This window comes from Lygodium microphyllum, chromosome 23 (assembly GCF_053477565.2).
Source record: "Lygodium microphyllum isolate KBCC chromosome 23, Lygodium_microphyllum_v1.1.10, whole genome shotgun sequence".
In the NCBI taxonomy this organism is placed as follows: Eukaryota; Viridiplantae; Streptophyta; class Polypodiopsida; order Schizaeales; family Lygodiaceae; genus Lygodium; species Lygodium microphyllum.
The window spans coordinates 96529176-96552149 of record NC_141157.1 but is presented as its reverse complement, the minus strand read 5'-3'; the positions used below and the strand labels follow the sequence as shown (position 1 = coordinate 96552149).

The 22974-nt window shown below is 42.6% G+C and overlaps 1 protein-coding gene across 2 annotated transcripts in view; it reads right to left on the bottom strand.

The window, feature by feature from the left end:
- Positions 1-219: 219 nt before the first annotated feature.
- Positions 220-22974, bottom strand: part of LOC148016503 (calmodulin-binding transcription activator 1-like) — a 113290-nt gene continuing 90535 nt past the window's right edge. The window contains exons 11-12 of one of the 2 annotated variants that reach the window (XM_087664855.1): positions 879-1166; positions 220-795 (exon numbers count right to left, since the gene is read on the bottom strand). In XM_087664855.1, coding sequence (XP_087520981.1) covers positions 709-795; positions 879-1166 — 375 coding nt within the window. In that variant the 3' untranslated portion in view covers positions 220-708. The remainder of the gene's footprint in view (positions 796-878; positions 1167-22974) is intronic. The other variant, XM_087664856.1, reaches the window with a different exon arrangement.

The window sequence follows — 22974 nt, the reverse complement described above, 5'->3', positions numbered from 1 at the left end:
TCTCTCTCTCTCTCTCTCTCTCTCTCTCTCTCTCTCTCTCTCTCTCTCTCATGTTTACTTACTCCTTGTAATTGTTTTTTATAAATGAAAAGCCTAAGTTGGGTTTTAGGGTTGATAAACAAAAAGCCTAAGACCCATGATACAAGCTTTCACGTCCTTTGGTTCTTTGTTCCATTGTTTTGAGAGGTATGCTTTTAGCTTTCTTTTGTTTTCTTATGCTATTTACATGGTATGAATTTTATTATACACCTAGAAATGGACTTACGGTACAAATGTTTAGAGTTATTTAAAAGCTCGCCCCCAAGTAAAACTTGAAAATGTAGGGCTGTGCTTTTAATTTTTCACTTCTATAATAAGATATATGTACAATTCATGTAGACCAGTATAATTCATGTAGACCAGTATGACGGTTGGCATGGTGACCATTACTCACTTGGCTCTTGGAAACACCAATGAGTTACTTTGGACATGGGTCATAATTTTGAAGCACAGGGCCTAGTTCTTTTATCCTACCAAGCATACATCATCTACCTTTTGGTAACTTGGAAGCTTATTGCTTGTCTTAGATAACTTTGGGCATCTGTGATCAATGGATCTATATACACATATTAATAAGAATACAGAAGTCAGATTTGACATATACACATGGAACTCCTTTACATGGGCAACAAAATAATACAATGAGAAATGGTACTCAGAAGTTACTCCTCACATGGTGATAGACATACAATCATTTCCAACTTTCTCCTCAATGCTAACCTTGCTAACACATTGTTCTTTGCTATCAAAGCTGGCCTGTACATCCAATGCGACCACCATTAGGAATCAGAATAGACAAGAGAATATAACCTCCAATTAAAATAGAAATGAAATGATACCTTTGCTTTTTGAAACCCATCAAGGAGTCGCCGGTATTGGTGCCTTGCTTCTGGGCATCTTGTCATAGATTGAACTCTTGCAAGAGCTTTCTCCACACCTTTCTCTGTCTCGTCCCTCCCAATTTTGAGAAAGTCCTCGTCATTGTCACTATCGATTGCACTTGATCGCATCCACCCACGTAAACCTCGGCCTCTCCTACGCCATCGCAATATGGCTTTTTCTAGAATCATAACTGACCAAATAATTTTTCTGTAATGCTTGCGTACTTGGTGTCCTCTCACATGGGCCTAAAAAGTGCATCACTGTCAAATTCCATTTGGAACAAACTAGCTAGCCTTAACACAAGCAAATTACATCAAGATACCTCTCAAACATGTCACTATGAGAGAGAGAAAGAGGCACACACTTTTGTGAAACCAATGATCTAGTTATGTTACCAGAGTCTAGAGATACAGACATATAAACTACTTTTTAATGAAAAAAAGGTCCAATTTTGTAAAACGGGTGATGTGGTAATGTTTGAAACAAAATATAACACACATGCTTTGTTAATCTCTTTTTCCTGTAATTGTTCCCTTGTGACTCAAGATTTTTGAATGACTTTGTGCAATATATTTGATTCATGCTATGGAAGAAATAGAAAGAAAGAAAGGGAGTTATATAATACATTTGCAAAACACCAAGACCCAAGCATGCAATACAAGTGGGACGCAATCTCATCATAAGGTATACAAAAGTTTAAAACTGTTCATATCTAAAGAGCGTTATGGAACTGTGCAAACTATGATAAGAAAATGAAATGAGAAATCGAAACTAAACCTATGAAGCAAAGTAATCACTGATAAGTATTGGTCAAATGTGGGTGTCCTAGGAGCATCTCAATACAAAGTGTAGTGTGTGGGTGGGGCTGAAACACATGGCCACTCTTCGATTAGCTCTCTTGCAAGATGTGTGTTTGGAATCTGGATCAGCTCCCTTCAGCAAACATTGCAAAAGCTTTTATTGTGGAGGTGGAGATTTCTCATGCTAATAAGAGAGCATTGGGGCTGTTTTGGTGATTGGTCCAGTGCTTTTGAAAGCCAGAGACTGCAGAATGTTGAAAGAATTATGCCTTCTGTGAAAAGTTGCTTGTGGTAGTATACTAGCACTATGGACGCACTATCTCTTAGGTGCCACTTTTGTTATCAAGGCTGATCGCCAGACATTTTTTGAGGACAACTGCTGATTGATGCCTAGCTGCTGTGAGCTGCCCTGCCCCTAGTGGTGTTGCCAGCTACTCACTCTCACTCACCCAGCCAGTATTCCCTCCGCCCATCTCCTGCCCACTCGCCCACCTTGTTGCCTGCAGCTATTCTACAGCCTGCACACCATACGTGCATGATGTTTCCTGCTGCTGCTCAACAGGTTTGCATTCTCCCCCATCTGCCCCAGCATCACCAACCTCCTGCCCCCAACACCACCAACCTTCTGGATCTCCCACTCCTTATCTCTAGATCCTCTCATGCCTTCCAGACATTCTCTGCTAGTAGCCTTATTTCAACCAGTGGTCTCTGCCATTTCCTCTTCGATACTTCCCTCCCTCAAGCAGCAACCCATGATCAGCAAGGCTCAAAACTCCGGAGGGACTTCACTGCAGCCCCCCTTGTTCCCATGGCCAATGCTTGCCTGCATACCAGATTTGATCCTAATGTAGAGCTAGAAATCAGAGATAAGAGCACCCTTGCAGGTATCATTTGTGGCTTGTAGACTGGTAGGTGACCGATCACCAGCAGATTCCTTGAAGGACGTGGTTCTCACAGCTCTCACAGGTACCCCTACCAAGGTATGAAAATAACATTGCTAGGGAAGAGGTGGTTTATGTTAGGTTAGGATCATAGTTGCATTTGTATGTCGTACAGAACAGATTGTACCATATGATCTGTACCATATTGTATGGTACGTATCTGTACAGTTTCATGCGTGAAAACTGGGCCCTTTCGGCCGCCACGTCTGGGCACATTTCCTCATTGCATGTCATCTCCCAATTGTGCGTTTTCCACCCATTAATCGCCTGTGTGGCACTTTGGAGTCTTCCTGTGTCTTGGATGCCACATTCCCACCCCAGGGCCCAGCCCCATTGGACTCCCCCACTTTTGATTGTTTGACTTGGGCCTTGGATGCTCTTCTGCCTCTCTTCTTCCACACTCTTCTCTCTTCCTCTTGGATCTGTGAGAGAGGATGGCAGAATTGAAGCTCAACACACAAAACAGTAGACAATCTGAGAGTGAAGCACGACACCCAATGCAACTGCTGAAAGAGTGTAAAATGCAAGTACAAAGTACAATCCTTTAACCTTAGAGTTGTAGGGGGTGTTTACACCCGAACATGATAAGTGCCCGTAAGTGTGTGTCATAAGCACATACGAAATAATAGCATAAGTCTGGGGGAAAAAACCTCTCCTACCAAGAGTAAAAACTGCCCCAGTGTCCTACTGATCACTGACACTCCTATGTGAGCGTAGGCGTAAGTGAGGCGTGAGTGAAATAGCCAACAAACCACCCTAGAGTGAAGAGTGATCAAGAGTACAAGGATCATCCGCCACCAAAGGAGATCAAATTTAAAGCATAGCGAAATGCTTCAAAATTGTCACGAGGTAGAGCTTTGGTGAAGATGTCTGCCACATTACTGATGGTAGGACAATAGACAAGGCTGATATCACCTACATGCAACCTCTCTCTGACAAAGTGATAATGTATCTCAATGTGTTTTGTGCATGCATGAAACACTGGGTTCTGTGCCACTGCAATGGCACTCTGACTATCAGTGAAACAAAGGAGTAGGCTCCGTAACAGATACATCCAAATCAGCTAGTAAGCGTCTAATCCATAGGTGGTAGTGAAAGTTGCTTTGTATTCAGCTTCACATGACGATGTGGCAACAGTGGACTGTTTCTTGGTAAGCCAAGATATGCAAGATGAGCCAAGAAAGAAACAATTGCCACTAGTGGAGCGACGTGAATCATAATCACTAGCCCAATAGAATCACTGTAAGCATGTAACTGTAGTGGTCTCCCTTTGGCATAGAGCAATCCAAGAGATCTAGTACCCTGCAAGTAATGGAAGACACGCTTAATAGGTTGCCAATGTGACATGCGTGGCTAATGCATATATCTGCTCAGGGCTGAGACTGCAAATTGTATGTCTGGCCTAGTGTTGCATAAGTAAATAAGACATCCAACTGCTGGAGCATATGTGTGTATATCAAATAAATCACTGTCATCATGTAATGACAACTTAAGTCCAGGTTCCATTGGTGTACAGACTGGCTTGCAATCCTGTAAGCCAAACTTCTCAAGAAGTTTACCAATGTATCTTGACTGTGATAGCCCAATACCTCTAGCATCATGTATGAACTGAATGTCCAAGTAATAATGCAAAGACCCCAAGTCTGACATATCAAAAGTTTGCTCCAAATTTTATTTAAATGCTGAAATCTGATCAACATGTGTCCCTGTAAGAAAGAGATCATCAACATAAAGACAAATGATCACCATGGATCCCCCCTCTTTACATACGTAAAGAGTAGACTCAGATGAGCTGTTTATGAACCCTTGGCTAAGCAAGAAAGCATCTATCTTTGCATACCAAGCTCTAGGAGCTTGTTTCAAACCATATAAAGCTTTTTTTAGCTTGCAAACTAAGCGTTCCAAGCCCTCAACTGCAAAACCAATGGGACGCTGTACATATACTTTCTCATGAAGTTCCCCATGTAAATAAGTTGTTTTAATATCCAACTGATGCACAGTCCATTCATAATGAGCAGCCAAAGCAACCATAGACATGATGGTCATCAAGCGGGAAGTAGCAGCAAATGTCTCCTCATAGTCAATGCCTTTCTTCTGTGCATAGCCTTTAGCTACAAGCCTTGCCTTGTATTTGTCAATGGATCCATTTGCATTCCGTTTCAGCTTGTAGACCCATTTTGTTCCAATGGCTTTCTTCCCAAATGGCAAAGACACCAAGTCCCATGTTTGATTCTTAGTGATAGAATCTAATTCAGCTTGCATTGTTGCCATTCAATGCACACTCAGTTGTGCATCCTCAAAACATTCAAGCTCCTCATCATCAAGGGTGCTTGCTGTCATAACAAACTCCATGGTATGTGCAGTATTATGCACAAGCTTGCCTTTCTAGTACAACCAGCCATGGGCCCATCCAGATGACTTATCTTTCATAGTCTGTAAATACCATCTAGGCATTTGTCTTGCCTCCTAGCTGTACATAAGCTCTTGCTGAATTTCAGTTTCAGCACTTTGCTGAATATTCAGATCAGCCAATGGCATTAGCTGATTTTCTGCATTTTCCAAAGGAGTAGCTAGCTAAACATTGAGTTCACTTGTTGAAACTCCCGCTGAATCACCAAATGTAATGGGCAGCAGCCCTTCAAATACATTACAGACAGCCTGATATGTGTCTAAACCAGCTAGGGACAATTTTGATTTTTCATCAAACAGTACATCCCTACAGACAAACACCTTTTTAGAAACAGAATCATAGAGTCTATAGCCTTTGCTCTCACTGCTATATCCCACAAAAATGCATTTAATAGCCTTGTTATCCAACTTTTTTCTATGTACATATGCAAGGCACCCAAAGGTACGAAAGTGTCCAACTGAAGGTTTCCGGCAGTTTCAAGCCTCAAAAGGTGTAATTTTCTTCAAAGCTTTGGTGGGGCATCTGTTCAAAACATGGCAAGCACACATGATTGCTTCCATCCAAAAACTGTGAGGCAAGCTCTTTGCCTTCAACATACATCTGGCCAACTCCATGAGTGACCAATTCTTCTTCTCTGCAACCCCATTCCGTTGTGGAGTATAAGCAGTAGTGTACTGATGGACAATGCCCTTCTGCTTCAAAAAAGAATTCAACATAGAGGACATGTATTCCCCCCCTCGGTCTAAATGGAGAGTCTTAATTTTACAACCAGACTGGTTTTCAACAAGTGCAATAAAAGCCAAGAATGCATCATACACTTCTGACTTTTTGACCAAAGAGTAGACCCAACAAAAGCGAGTAAAGTCATCAATAAAAGTCACAAAATAGTAAAATCCTCCCAATGACTTTGTCTACATAGCCCCACATACATCTAAATGCACTAACTGCAACCTGCCTGTTGCTCTAAAAGCAACATCACGGGAAAACGAAAAACGATGCATTTTTCCCAAAATACATCCTTCGCACAAGTGCTCAGGAGGTCTCTCTAGTAGAGGTAATCCATCTAGCATCTGCATACGCTACAAGAGCATCAAGCTGCCAAAGTTCACATACCCCATCCTAGCATGCCATAACTCTACCTGTATCATAGCAAGAGTAAGAGTGGATGTCAAATACGCTGACTCATCAACTAAAAGAGAATCCAACTCATATAACCCATGATACAAAGTGCTTGTCAAGACCAAAGTCATATGTTCTTTGTCTCTCACCATGCATCTGTCATCATCAAGTGTGACCTGCAATCCACAACGTGCCAAAGAAAAAATAGAGAGCAAATTCTTCTTTATGCCTGGCACAAATAAAGCATCCTGTAGACGGAGAATAGAGCCATCAATGGCTGTGAGCACAATCTCCCCAATATCTCAAACAGGGTATGATGCATTATTGGCACACTGTATAGACTTGCCAACTGGAGCTCCACTAACAAAAGCAAATAAATCTCTGCGAGATATACTATGCCTAGAAGCACCAATGCCAAAAAACCAAGTGCCTGCATCCTTAGTAGAGCTAAATGCTCGATCAGCCCAAGAAGTGTCATAACTGTATGTGTAAAAACAATAGTCCAGCTTCCTTTCAAATTTTGATGAACAAGATTTTGCAGCCTTTTCTCTTTCAGTTTGTCCTTGTCTTCTTTGATGATATTTTGATTTATAGCAAGACTCTTTAGGATCATTTATCACACCTGAGGAAGGTTATGATGTATTCAAGCATCACAAACTCTTTGTGAAGGAGAAAAAATGCTCTTTCATGTAGATTGAAGTGGAGTACTTGGGACATATTGTCAGTGAAAAAGGGATCTAGGCTGACCCAAAGAAGGTGTACTGTGGTAAAGATTAGCCAACACTTCATATCAGCTTGTTTTTTATGGCAATTCTTCGCGATATGCCCATATCTTCCGCAATAATGACAATCTTTATCCATGTTAGACTGCTCATGCGACTGCCATGAGCCACCTCTGTCCCTAGGTAATCTCCCCCTACCTCTAAAGGCTCCAGATCCTTGCTATCCTTGTGTATTTGAGCTATGCCAAGCATTTTGCTGCTATTGTCCATGTGTGTTTCGAGTGTCTCCTCGACCCCGAAAAGCTCCACGAGCTTTGCCACCTCTAGCTCGCTAACTAGAGTAAAAGACATTGTCTCTACGCCCTGAGATGTGCTTAAACTTGTATTCAAGCCAAGCTTTACTTCTTCATGTAGCAGCAGTGCAAGTTACTCATCCCAATCAGGGGGTTCTGCTCTCACAGAAATGGACGTATCAAATGTCTAAACCATTCAATGTCACTGCCATCATATCATCCTTTGAAACACGAGATCCAATAGTAGCCAACTAAATCAACTATGGTCTTTATTTCCATCTTGTTAGCTTGAATGCTCCTGCCATTCACAAAGGACGCGGACTCAGTAGTAGTAGAAGGAGCATTAGTAAAATAGACATTCCTAACTCCTTTTTCTTCTCCTTGGCAATGCGCTTTCTGCACTCAGTGATGTAGTGGCCTGGCTTCTTGCAATAATGTCATTTGCTCTTTTTGACTTGCGTGTCCTCTTATTTTTTACTTGCCTGTGATGTGCCAAAAGTCCCAGAACTCTGAGGAGCATTTTTCACTTGGCTGCCTTGCCGTTCTATCTAACCATAAAAGCCTACTCAGAGGCTATAGCATCCACACCACTATTTCTTCTTGTTTGCTCCTCCTCTAGAAGCAAACTCACTAGTTGAAGAAAAGTGATTGGATGTGCAGCAATCCTCATGTTGAGATTTAAGGCCGTATGAAAAGCTAAGTATGAAGGAGGTAATCAGTTTAAAGTGGTAGATATCATCTGTGTATCCAAATAGTACTCATCAACATTCATGAGTTGCTCTCGCAAGTCCTGAATTTTGTTCAAGTGATCCTGAATAGAATCACCTTCATCCATTTTCAATGTCTCTAGCTCTTTCTTTAAGAAAGAGATGCGAGTCTCATTCTTGCCTGTAAACATCTGCTCCAAAGTTATCCATGCTTCTCGTGAAGAAGTTGTTGAACGAATGTGGGGGATGATTGACTGCTAAATTGCCAATGCAATCAGCAACAAAGTCTATGTATCCCATGCTTTTTGAGCTACTGATCTTTGTGGAAGTGGCTAAAGTGGAGCAGGCTGAGGTGCGTGTTGTGTACGTCCTCTTGGAGGAGGAGTAGCTAAAGCCACAACTCCAAGTCGAGCTTCTTCTCCACTCACATAATCCCAAAGATTTTTTGCCACAAGTACATTCTTCATCATGAAGGACCAAAGTGAATAGTTATTTCCATCCAATCTATCCTCCTTGGATACATAGGTGAAGACATCTCCTCCCTGATTTCCCATGCTTAACAATTACCAAAAAAAAATGCAAAAGATCAATATCGAAGCAGGACCAAATTGGAAATCTGAAAATTCCCAAAAATTGCAAGAAATAACTCTCTGCAATTAGTGTACAGAGGTGCACTCTGTCAAAACTGTCTGTAATGCACACAGTCCAACGTGCAATCAGAGTGTTCAGCAACATTGTACCAGCAAAATCCCCAAAATTTCTTGTCTCAAATTTGTTCAAAACAGTCTTTCTGTGTCTGTAATTGCAATGAGGGTGACAATGTCTTCAGAAAACATGACAGCCCCAAAATTTCTTATGAATGTGCCAAAAATATTTGCATCCAATGTATTCCAGACATGTTTCTGAATGTTGTGCCTGCTGCGTAGAAACCCCTGCTTCCAAAAATTTATGCTGGAATTAAAAAATTAAATAAATCACGGGTTGACTAGCGCAAATTTGTCAGACGGGTACGGTCACATACAGGCATCGCTTTAGACGGGTGCTTCAGTCGGAATGAGCTGGCAACAGTTAACGGGCGCAGTGACTCGCGTGTGGCACAAAGGACGCATTTAACGGGACGTCTGGTGGGGCATGATAGGTAACGAACGTTTGGCGGGGCACAACAGGTGACGAATGGCACAACAACACTGGCAAGGCATGTAGCAGTTCGCACGCGACGTGGTGGCTACAGACTGACGTGGTGAAGGGAAGGCGTCAGGCGGGCCCGAAGAGGCAAGCACCTGATGTTAGACGGACAGGCTCACACAGGTAGCACTTTCACAAATTGGTGGGGGGCTCTAGAAACATGACACAAGACGAACATAAAGGGGTCAAGCGCCTAAGGTCCACACGGTAGGAGCTGACGAGCAAAACGTTGGCCACTGCTACAGGTTGTGTTGAACCTGGGGCAAGGTTGAGCTGAAGAGAAATGCAAAGCTAAGGTGAACAAAGCTAAGCTGAGCAGAGCCACTATTGCTTTGATACCAAATGTGAGAGAGAACGGCAAGATCGAAGCTCAACACAGAAAATAGTAGATAGTTTGAAAGTGAAGCATGACACCTAATGCAATTGCTGAAAGAGTGTAGAATGCAAGTACAAAGTACAACCCTTAAACCTTAGGGTTGTAGGGGGTGTTCACACCCGAACATGGTAAGTGCCCGTAAGTGTGTGTTATAAGCACATACGAAATAATACCATAGGTCTGGGGGAAAAAACCTCTCCTACTGAGAGTAAAAAGTGTCCCAGTGTCCTATTGATCACCGACACTCCTATGTGAGCGTAGGCATAAGTGAGGCGTGAGTGAAATAGCCAACAGGATCCATCTCTTCTTCTACACTCTTTCTTTAGCCTATAAAGGTGCTCCTCTCCTCCATCCTTCCACACTAATCAACAACCATTCTCAAGCCTTTCTTTCTTTAAGCAAGCTATCTATCTATCAACTCTCCATCTGTCTATGAAGTCTCAAGCCTCTCACAATCCGTCTCTTGCAAGCCTCATCTCACTCTTCTCTCCCCCACCGGGGTCCCAATTTTCCAACTTCCAAGCTTGAAGCTACGGCCCTTCCTTGGCATCATGACTCATAAGAAGCACGAGGCCTGCAATTTCCACACCATCCATGTAAAGAAGCCTAACTCCCACCATTAGACATGCAAGTGTTGCGGGAAGTACAACACAAGTGCAACCTGAGTTCTCCAACTACTTTCCAAGATGAGAGGCAAGTTGCTCTATGCAAGGAAATCCCTCAAAGCACAATAGACTAGATTCTTGCCAAGATGAGAGGGGGATTCACTAAAGGAAGTGCCACATCAGCACCAACCTATGGCTACTCATGAGGAAGCCTCAAATGTAGGCTTATCTTCAATCGATGCCTCCATGGGCGGTGGCATGTCCAAATCTGCATCTAGCTTTAGCAAAACGCCAAGAGTGCAAACTCATGTAGCCCCCAAGAGGCAATCCTCTCTCTCTCTCAAACCCCTAGTCATGAGCCTGGATCGTTGTCTTTCTCTAAGTTGCCTTTCTTAAAGAAAGGCAATGACTTGCGGACATTGAGATTGCACGCATTGTAATTGAGTGCAATCTTGCATTCAATGTCCTAAAGCAAGAGCAATGGAAGAACACGGTAAAAGCTATTGCCAATGTGCGTCCATGCGAAGGATTGGACCGGTGTCACCTACAATGACATGAGCTCTTTTTTTTTCCAAATAAAAGTGGCTAGTTATATTACTTCAGAAAAAACCTTTGAATACAAGGAAGTGCTCATGCTCAACAGACTAGTTGAAGCTGATGCATAATCGCAACTATATTAAATGTACAAGCCTCTCACGGCCGTCTACGGGGGATGGAGGCAAGAAGCCATGGAGGAGGGGTGTAACGCTGGCTGCTTGCTTGCATCTCGAAAAACAGGTCCTGGCCGCCCCATGTGCACATGAAATGACAACGGAGCTCCTGACGAGCCCTCCACTCGCCCTGCACATGATCCCATCATCCGCGGAGGGAGTGGATAATGGAGGTCCAGAGCTCTGCTAAGGTCGCCTGTACTGAAGGTCTCTCTCCGCCAAAAACCTCCTAACACCGCGCCTTCCATATATGCCATCCAATAAGACTCCCTATGATCTCCCATACTTCAGAGCGGTCTATTGTGGGCTCCAATACTTGGTAGATGGGTAGAGTCTCCAAATCAACCACTAGCACGACCTTGCCTCGATAATGAATATCGTGTCCTGCATCTCGGTCTCATACAGAAGGTGACGGCCTTGGCTGATTACTTGCCAGCAGAAAGCTCCCCAAGAGATACATCCAAGGCTGGGAGCCACGGGGCAAAGGATGCGGCATGCTCCTCTCCACACTAGCTACGCTGCCTCGCACGACCAAAGGCAATGTTTTGGGGTTTTCAGAGGCTGCTATGTGTAGCGCTTACAAACTCCCTCCTGCATTTGGGCAAGCTAACTTCCCATCGCCAAGCCTCCATGTGCCACCAGCCATAAGAAATACGATACCCTTCTCGATCTCCAGCTATCTCATAGGCGGCACTAGAAGGTCCGTTGAAAAGGCTCCGTGATGCCGTGCTCCATGCTTGCTATGCGACGTGCCTAATCCATATCCTCCTGCATCAGTACGTGTCTGCCAATCCTGGCAATGTGCTCCAAGAGCCTCGGCGGCTTCTTGGCAACTGCAATGGCCGGCCATAGCCACTCTCCTGGATCCCACTCCAGCTCATCAAGTGGCTTCCTCTCCCATATCCAAAGGTGCCACTCCCTGAACTTCTCCCAGAAGACAAAAGAGTCCATGACATGAGGATTAAGAAGATTGATGAAGAGGAGGAGAGGATTAATAGAGCATTTGATTTTATTCCATCAGCATGGACAAAATATGGAGTGATCATAAGAAACGAAGTATCATCAACATACGTGTTTCATGTCCACTTGACACCTACTTTTTACGGGCCATAGACACCAGCAAGATGGAGAGGAAAACAAGCGTATTTATCAATCGCCACATTTGGCAAGATATCATTGAGATATACATTTGTCATTGTCTTTCTAAATTCGTTTCTTCCATAATTTTGAGTTTTGTAATATAATTTAATGATTCACGATTCATGAAACCTCAGCCCTCTCTCTCTATTTCTTTCTTTGCCAAGTTTTTTATTTTCTTGAAAGTTGATTCTTCAATCTTTTGAGGCTCAAAAGTCACCTCTCTTTTTCTCTCTCTAATCATTGTAATTTGTGATTGTAGGTAGGTCCCTTAAATGTTGTGCAAGTTGTTACTGACAATGCATCCAATTGTTGATACATACATTTGCTTGAGGCAAATGGTTTCTATAATTGTATGGACTTCATGTGCAAGTCATTGTTTGGACCATAGTTGTTTTCAAACGCGTCTGAAATGAATTTCAGACGTTTGTAAACGTCTGAAAAACAACCGTCTGAAAACCCCATATCAGGCTTGACGTTTTTTTTAATTAAAAAATGTTGACGACTTTACACAAAAGCATACAGAATGTGGTCGCCTTTATCTGCCGACTCTTTCCCTGGATCCAAGTAGTCTGAAACACACACTCCTGAGGAATCGTGACTGAAAACGACTGAACTCAACCTGAGGAACTCCACAAACTGTGGGAAACACAGCTCTCTACTTGGAAATACTGCTGCCTGACGTACTTAGTTGATGAGTAAATTTAATGAAGGATGAAGATGATGAGTAGATTAGTTGATGACAGATGAATCATGAATCATGATATATGATGTGACTCTATTATGTAGTTTTCAGTTTTGCTTTTGGTTGTGTATTTTTCTCATATTTTGTTAAGAATATGTTAAAAAATTAGGGTCACGTATGATTCAGGTCTAGGGTCTGAATCATACTCATTTTATACTTTCATACACGTTTGCGTTTGACGTTTGATTCACGTATGGAAAAACTATGGTTTGGACTTGCTCATGGAGGATATTGGGAAGCTCAATTGGATGAAGAGGATGGTCCACAAAGCTACATCAATTGTCACCTTCTTCATGGTAAACGTGAAGGTGCTCGCCATGTATTGTGAGCATAGCATACTCGAGTTTAAGAAGCCTTATTCAACTCAGTTCACTTACATGTGGTTATTGCTCAAGCGCATTTATAAGGTGCAATCCACCCTACGCTAGATAGTGATATCCACTCTATGGAATGAGTGGGATGAGCATGAGATAGAGGAGGCCAAAGCAATGCAACACTTCTGTCTCGATTAAAAGTTTTGGTAGAAAGTCTGTGCCATTGTTATTGTCGTGACTTCCTCTTATAGGGTGTTGCGTATGAGTGATTGTGAGGGATTCACTATCTTGATAGAGACATCGGCTTACATGGTGATTACAAAAACAACATATATATGTTCTACAGATAGTAGAGAGAAGATCGGCATGGATGCATAAGCTTGTCTATGGTTTTGTAGCATTGGTACATCCGGCCTATAAGTGGCCAGCGGTCATGGACGATAGAGAGCTCCATTTGAACCAACTTATATATTTGACTTGTATAGTACCCATAAATGACCACAATGCAATGTTGGAGGAGCTAGGATGTTGGGCAGATTGAAGAGGGTAATTGGCATTAGCTTCTACCACTTGTTGGAGGAGAGAGTTGCTTGTGAAGCCTCTCTTTTGGTGACAAAATTTTGGATATGTGTGTTGGAGACTCTTCAGCCCTTGGCCATGAGAGTCCTCACTCGAGATTGCTCTTCAAGTGCAAGCGAGAGAAACTAGAGTCCATATTTTCTCATTCATACAAAGTTTTGCAATCAGGTTAGCACACGAGAGTTAGAGACAGTAAGTAGCACCCATAGGGGTGCCACCTATGGACAGTTGAGTAAAAGCTAGAGTGACTCGAATAGATGTCTCCACATGTGTGACAAATTCCAAAGGTGACGCAAATCTAGCAAAACGACGAGGCGGAGACACTATGTCGGTACCTCCACAACAACCACCTGAGCCACACTCTCTCAAACCTGCACGAGAGCGAGAAGTAGCACCCGTATCTCGAGCCAACCGTGGGCTCACTACATCCACGTCTCCGCAACCTCCCCTAAAACCACTCTCTCAGTTCGGCCCAAGTCTGGAGCGTCGATCTCGTCTACTCGAAATCAATGATCTTAACTAATGAAGAAATATAATATGATGCTCGTGCAACAAACCAACCATGCAATGAATAAATTATACCCCGAACTCTCACGTCTTGAGAACCGAGACAAAGGTAATGAGCTGAAGAGAGTGTCATGTGACGCATCCCAAAATGCAGCAAGCTAGTCTCCAAATGTTGGACAACAACAAACAGAGCAAATAATGATGTGGGTAGACAAGCAGAAGAGAGAAGTCTACAAAATGCAACCTCTAGGGAGAGTAAGACTGCCAAGCGGCACCAACAGCAGCAAAATGTAGTACTCAGGAGGGTGGCAACAACCTAATGGCAGCTCATCTATAGCAAACATACCCTCTAGATGGTCGCGATCAGCAGGGTAGGCAACTGGCTGCAGCAATGTAGTAGACTGCGTGGAGAAGGCTAGAAACAAGTGTCAGATGGATGTATATAGTCATAGGCAGCCTTGATTCAGATGTCCTTTGTGAATAGGGTGTGGGTAGCAAAGCTAGATCACTTGAAACCCACAAAAACGAGATTAGGGTGAATAGGGGACAACCTGCCTATCTATAAAAAGTTTCAAGACCTCAAACCTATCTCTATTTTCACTCTCTCGAACCGCTCACTGTTTTAGGGTTTTTTATTAATGAAGCATTTTTGGGGTTGTTCAAGAGACTAATTCAGCATGTAATGCATATGTTAACTCAACATCCCCTCTTAGGCTAAAAAATAGAGCTAAAGAGAAAGGCCAACCCAAAGGGTACACGTTGGTTGCTCAGTGGCCTACCAAGACTACAAAGACGAAGCTTATCTTACCAAGGGAATCCAAGTGGTCACCCTAGAGAGGCCAATGCCTTGGACAAAGGGTGCATGTCGGCTGCCTAGTGGCCTACCAAGTCTTGCAAAGGAAACTAACAGGGGATTAACAAATGGTGGATCCAAGTCCTTCACAAAATAAGCAAGCTATCCCTACCACTATTGAATGTCGATAACAAAGGAATGGGGGCTAAGGGTATGGGAAGCAAATATGGGGGATATGTGGAGAGGCAAAAGAGATGTGTGGAAAGAAAGCTAGCGAAGCTAAGCAAGCAAGAGAGGCTTAGTCATGTGCAATGCCACGAATATGGTCAATCCAAAGTTGCCTACTCCAAAGACCAAAAAGAGATAAATGTGCATCCATGTTTATAAGAACAAAATGCCAATGCACTCGAGTTATGCAAGAAGCAATGCAAGTGTGATCGTGCTCATGCAAAATGCTATGCAACAGTGCCACTTGGGATAGTGCCCTTGTAGGGAAAGTATTCACTCACCTAAGTCTCCTTTTACAATTATGTCATCTAATGATATAGATAAAGATACAAAATACAATATAATGTGTTTGAAAAAAAATTGTAAACAATATCTTGTCACCGCCAAGAGAATAAAGCTACTTCCTCTAAAACTGAAAGAAAAAGTTGGAGGAAAGCACCCTCTCTCCGTTAATATGAATAAATAGAGAAAAGTATACCTAATCCGATCCTGGTAGCAAATACTGAAGCACCAGTTGATTGACCAGCTCAATAATATGAGTGGACAACCTCGTATGGAAGAAGTGCAAAATCAGCTTGGAATTCCAACCCCTACACAATATCCCATATGTTCTATGAGTCAAGGACATGTCTCATCAGGTTTGACTAAGTAGTAAAGTTCAGTCTGTTAAAATGAGCCTTGTCATTAAATGTATGTTTGGTTGATGAGAAGGAATAATCATCAAGTGTCTGATAAGTGAAATAAGATGGATAAAAAGTAGGTCCTGGAGAGGGATAACTAGGAGGTGGAGGAGCTAGGTAGACACCAATAGGCTGAAAATGTCCACTGGGTGGCGATCGATACGAAGTTACTAGAACACGAATGTTTCCATAAAGTGCTTGTGGAGGTGGAGGCATCAAGATACGTAACCCCTGTCCAATTGTCAAGTGGGATACAACAAAATAACAAGAAGATCCACTAGGTAATGCCATGGAGACAAACTCTGGGAACAACTGATTCACACTTAGTAAGGGGAGCTTGACATAGGAGTGAATGATGATGGAGATGTGTATGGAAGAGATGAAAGAGATAGAGATGGAGATGAAGGTAGTAGAGAGATAAAAGGTTTGTACTCCATGCCAGTTTCCACATCACGATAGCCACTGCTTTGTGGAGCTTCCATCCTTCTTGCAAAATCATTAGACCAGTGCACTAAGACTAAAACGGAAAACTCAAATTCACCTTCAATCTATTGTTGAGCCCGATACATAAAGATGAGATTGTATTTGGTTTGTGAGATCTTGTATGGTCTACGGACTCCATGGTTGTCCGAAGTCTCTCTAGCCATGTTGAAAGTTGGAGGAGCAAGCTATGAGACCCACTCCATCTTGTCTCTTGATGTGCTAAGCTCGAGAGCCTCATGATGTGGTGAAGATGTGTTCAAAGTCATCTTGCCCTCTTGTTGTTCTTACTTCTTACAAAGAACTTGCAGATCAAAGGCCAAGGTTTATTCAGAGAGATCCTAGATCTAATACCATGTAAAAAAATACCCTAACACAGAAACATAAATGAAAGTTTATAACAAACCATAAACTCAACAAAACACAGCTAGGGTTAGGTTAACTCAGAGACAATGAACATAGTGAAAATCTGAATAAATAAATAAATATAATATGATCCTCATACAACAAGTGTAATTAACTCAAATATAATAAGTGAAAGTTAGTGGCTATGTGAGAATCATAATAACCACCGACGAGCTAAGTGTAGACGTGCATCCATCTAACCATGTGGATCATTATCAATGTCCACATCTGTTGAGCTTGCATTTTAACACTCCCCCTCAAGCTCAACCACATAAATCCAATTAAGCTTCAAAAACTTCAAAGCTTCTTTGCATCTAATGCCTCTGTGAAAATGTTATTTGCTTAATCCTATGTGCTGACATAAACCAAGTCAATCTCTCCTGCAAATATCTTCTCTCTCATAAAATGGTAATGCACCTCAATATATTTTATCCTAGCATGAAACACTGGGTTCCTTGCCTACTGTATACTACTAATATTGTCATAGTGAATGACAACTAGGCCAACTCTCTGCACATCCAAATCATTTGATAAATTTTATAGCTATACTATCTCACATGCTACCATAGCAACACCTCTATACTCAATCTCTGTACTCAATAAAGCAACCATTGGTTACTTTCTGCTGCTCCAAATAACCATTACACTACTAAAAGAAAACACGAATTTGCTAGTAGATTTTCTATTAGACATACTACTAGCCCAATTTATATCTACATAACCAAACATTTCTATATCCTTACCTGTCTCATAAAAAAGTCCATAATATAAGGTAACTTCACATACTTGAATATGCATGGGGCTGCATTCAAATGAGGCTTCCTAGGTAGCTACATAAACTAACTCTTAAGTCCAACTACATAGCTCAAGTTTGGCCTTATGATGGTCGTATAGATCAAACTTCCTGCTAACCTCCTAAATACGATAGGATCTTCTATCTCATTCCTAACATGAATACTCAACTTCATATTTTGCTCCAATGGCATTGAAAGAGGCTTGCGTGTTGTCATACCATACTTGGATAACATATCCAAGTCATGTTTCCTTTGGGACACAGATATACCATCAACACATCTCATAAACTCTAATATCTAAAAAGTACTTTAGCTCACCCAAATCCTTTATCTTAAACTTTTGCTTCAAAAGACCCTTAACATTGGCAATCCGGCTTACATGTTGTCATACCATACTTGGATAACATATCCAAGTCATGTTACCTTTGGGACAAAGATATACCATCAACACATCACATTAACTCTAATATCTAAAAAGTACTTTAGCTCACCCAAATCCTTTATCTCAAACTTCTGCTTCAAAAGATTTTAACATTGGCAATCCCACTCTCACTATCACCTATAATAATCAATCATCCACATAGATGACTATGACGACCAAACTTGCATCACCCTTTCTCACATAGACTGAGTGATTTGTATTAGAAATATAAAAGTCAATGTAGACAAGATACTCTCTAATCTTATTAGACCATGCTCTAGATACTTGCTTTAGGCCATAGAGCGTATTCCTTAACCTACACATATATATGGAATGCTCTAAATCCTCATCACTTTGCTGGCCGCTCCATATATACCTCTTTGCAAATCACCATACAAAAAGACATTCTTCACATCCATCTACTATAAATTCCAACCTTTGGCTACTCCCAAAGCAATCACACATCTGACAATTGTCATCCTAGCAATTAGAATGAATGCCTATATATAGTATATGCCATATGTCTCTGCATAGTCTTTCGTAACCAGCTTGGCCATGTGCCTACTAATAGAACCATCTACATTATGCTTTATTCTCTAGACCCAATTACAACCAATAGCTTTCTTACCCTTAGGCAATGGTACTAGATCCCAACTCCTGTTGGCCTCTAATGCAACCATCATCTTCTCGTCCATTGCTATATTCCAAGGAGTGTGACTAACTGCCTCCTCAAACAAGTGGGCTCAACATCCTTAACTACCTTTACCATATAAGCATAATGGTGAGCTCCATAACCCTCAAAACCAAATATTCTAATATGGTATCTTATCTTGCAAGATCTTGAAGTGCTCAAATACTTCACTCTTTTCCTTCATGAAATATACTCAAAGCTTCCTAAAGCAATCATCAATGAATGTAACAAAATACTTATTGCTATGGAGAGAGAAATTTTGCGTAGACCCCTCAAACATCTATATGCATAACATCAAGTACATTCTTACTTACATCTCTATCAAGCAAAAATGGTTGCCTTGTCTACTTTCCAAATTGACATGCTTCACAAACTTTATTGTAATTCTATAACTCTAAATATAAGCATACCTGTAACCAACCCTTTGTTCTACATCAATTTCACTGTTAGTAGGTTTGCATGTTCAATATGTTTGTGTCATATTTTAATTCCAACCACGGCTTTACCTTTAGCATATTTAGTAATATTCGAAGCAAGAATATCACCATTCAAAGTAAACATGCAACTAACTTCACTTTCTTTTGTAATCAACTTACACTTATTATTAAAGTCTTTAACAAAATCATGCCAATAAATACCAAATTCTTTGTGATGGATAACATATATAAAACATTTGATACGCATTTTTTCTAACTTTTTCTTTTTTTTGCAAGTAAAATGTGGCTGATTATATTACTCAAAAAAACTAATGACAATGGGGTGCTCATGCTCAACAGACTAGCTGGAGCTGATGCAAAGTCACAACTACATCATGTATACATGCCTCTCAAGGCGGTCCGGGGGGGATGGGAGTAAGAAGCCATTGGTGGGGAGATGTATCGCTAATTAGGGCTACCTGCTTGCATCACGAAGAACAACTCCTGGCCACTCCAAGTGCGCATGAAATGACAACGGAGCTCCTGACAAGCCCTGGACTTGCCCTGCACCTGGTCCCATCGGCCACACAGGGAGTGGATGATGGAGGTCCATAGCTCTGCTAAGGTCGCTTGTACTGAGAGTCTCTCTCTGCCGAAAGCAATCTCACATCGCGCCTTCCAGATATGCCATCCAGTTAGACTCCCTATGATCTAACATACCTCCGAGCGGTCTGCTGTGAGTTCCAATACTTGGCGGATGGATAGAGCCTCCAAACCGACCACCGTGTACGACCCTGCCTCGATAATGAATATTGTGTCCTGCATCCCGGTCTCATATAGAAGGTGAAGGCCTTGGCTAACTGCCTGCCAATAGAAAGCTCCCCATGAGATACATCCAAGGCTAGGTGCTATACGATGAAGGATGCGGCAGGCTCCTCTCCACATGAGTTGCGCCTCCTCACATGACCAAAGGCAATGCTTTAGTGTTTCCAGAGGCTGGTGTGTGCAGTGCTTACAACCTCCCTCATGCATTTGGGCAAGCCAACTTTCCACCACCAAGCCTCCATGTGCCACCAACCATAAGAAATACGACACCCTCCTCGGCCTTCAGCTATCCCATAGGCGGCGCCGGAAGGTCCGTCGGAAAGGCTCCATGATGCTGTGCTCCACCCAGTGCCTGCTACGTGACGATGCCCAATCCATATCCTTCTGCACCAATACGTGTCTGCCGATCCTGGCAGTGTACTCCAGGAACCTGGGAGGCTTCTTGGCGACCATTGTGGCCGGCCATAGCCACTCTCCTTCTCAGTCCCACTCCAGCTCATCAAGTGGTCTGCCCTCCCAGATCCAAAGGAGCCATTGGCTGAGCTCCTTCCATAAAACATAGGGGTCCAGTTGCCATGTCTTTCCCTAAAGGCCCACCACTCGAATCCTCTTCCACGAAAGGGCGGCAATCCCCTCATCCTGCTGCCCTCTGTTAAGGGCCAGACGCCCCTCCTCTTGAACAGCGAAGAAAGTCCCCTGTGGAACGATGCCCACTCTGCCTGCCACATGTAGGGGGATGCCTGCTAGTGAAAACCTAGCTGCCCATACCTCCCCGGGCTCTATCGGCTCTCGTATCACGAGAGCAAGCCACTCCAGAGATATTGTTGCGTCTATCTCTCTTCTCCTCAATTCCACTCCTCTCTGGCAGCCAAATACTCGCTGCAGCACCTCCTCGTCCGACATCCTATACACCTCTCGCCACGTCTTGATGGTACGAGCCGGACCGGCCTTCAAACCAGCCCACTGGATATGGAGGCGCTTGCCAATCTGTGCCCCAACCCGATCTTTGACCTGGGGTTTCCAAATCACCGGCTGACGGTCTATCTTCTCTTGGCAGCCTGGGGGGCTCTGGATTAGGGCCTTCCGGAGGCCCTATCACACGCAGAGTAAGCTGTGCAGGAAAGGTGATTTGGGGGGGTAATTTGGGCTGACGTGAAGATCCATAGGGACGGCCTCCACTCTCCGCCAAGCCTCGGTCTATAGTCTTGGAGGCCCTCCTGCAATAAGACATTCCAAGTGTCCACCGCCTGGTGTGAGGCTGCAGACAACTAGCTTGCCCAAGAGGGCCATACTCTTATACTCTGGGTCTATGATCCTAAGCCCTCCCTCTGACCGATGCCGTATGATGGTCGCCCACATCACCTTGGCCCTCGAATCCCTGGAACCATCTGACCCTAGCCAAAGAAAGTTCCGCACTAGGCGACGAAGCTGCACTACACATGATGAGAAGAAGCACCAACGCGAGGCGATGTACCATGCCGTTGCTAGGAGGACCTGGTTAACCACCAAGGCTCGGCCAGCCAATGAGAAGCGGGCCGTGCTCCAACAGGTCGGTTTCTTCCAAATAGAATCAAGGACAAGAAAAAACTGCTGGGCACGAGTAATATCAAGTACCACCTAGGGATATCATAGATACCTTGTTGTCTGCTCATGATGGTTTGTCACAATCGTGGATTATTGATAGTGGTACTTCATTTCATGTAACTCCATTTTTGGAGTGTTATTGTTCTTATGCATGTGATATTGAACAAATAGGCACCATACACTTGGCTCTTGGAAATTGTCAAGAATTGATTCTTCGTGATGTTAGATACATACTTGGCATTAAGAAGAGCTTGCTTTTTATTGGACAGCCAGACAACAAGGGTTACTTCACTACCTTTGGTGGTGGAATGTGGAAGATACAAAAAGGATCCATGCTAGTCAGCGAAGGCAATAAAAAGTGAACTCTATATTATCTACATTGCAAGGCACTTCCTAAAAAGTTTGTTGTAGTTGCAGAAGTGCAGCCACATATGGAGTTATGGCACAAGCATCTTGGATACATGAGCCAAAAGGGTTTACAGAAGTTAATGTGAAAAACTCAAAGCTTGACTTTTGTGATGATTGTGTTTTGGGAAAACATGTAAAGAGTTCATACTCTCATGGAGACTCTAGGAAGGCATGTATTTTGGATTTAGTCCATTTTGATGTATGTACCATGCCAATAAAAACTCATAGTGGTTTCCGTTATTTTGTGTCTTTTATCAATGGCCGTTCTAGAAATCTATGGGGTTACTTGCTTGAGCAAAAAAGTGAGACATTGGACGCCTTTAAAAGGTTTTATGCATTTGTTAGTACTCAAAAGGGTTTAAAATTAAAATGCATAAGAACAAACAATAGGGGAGAGTATGTATCTAAAGAATTCAATAGTTTTGTGATGTCAATGGGATTAAACGGGAGCATGGGAGCTTACATCTCCTCATAATCCGTCATCTAATGCATCTAATGGTGTGGCTGAGCGAATGAGTTACACTTTATGTGAGAAGATTTGGTGCATGCTGTCCACAGCTAATCTCCCGCAATCATTTTGGGGAGAGGCACTTAAAACCATGGTGCATATTTGCAACCAATCTCCACGTCGTACACTTGAAAGTGGCATCCCTGAAGAGGTTTGTTCTAGAAAACCTGCCTCATATGACCACTTAAGGGTCTTCAATTGCGAATGCTATGTACATGTACCTCTTGATAGCAAAATCAAACTTGACATGAAATCCCATAAAGGCATCTTCATGGGTTAAGGAAATTGATGCCAGGAGGCATATTTCACGGTGGATTCCGTGCCACGGTGGATTCCATGAGGTTTTATGGTGGATTCCGTAAACTTTAATGACCGGGGCTCATACACAAAGTGGATTCTTTGTGCGAGAAGTTGATGGGGACGCCTATCCTTTTCGGGCGTTTCATTAATTTAGTGTGTACATGGGTGATTCCATAGCGGGTGATTCCGCAAAATGCATATTAAATTAATAAACGTTTATGAGTTTAGAGTGCGCACTCGTAATAAATTAAGGTTATGATTTATTTCTAACCAGTTGATTTATTTATGTAGCTGAAGACTGCTAGGTATTCACTTTTGTCGGTTTAATTGTATTATTTTACTAACGATTGTGAATGCTTCAGTTGATGTG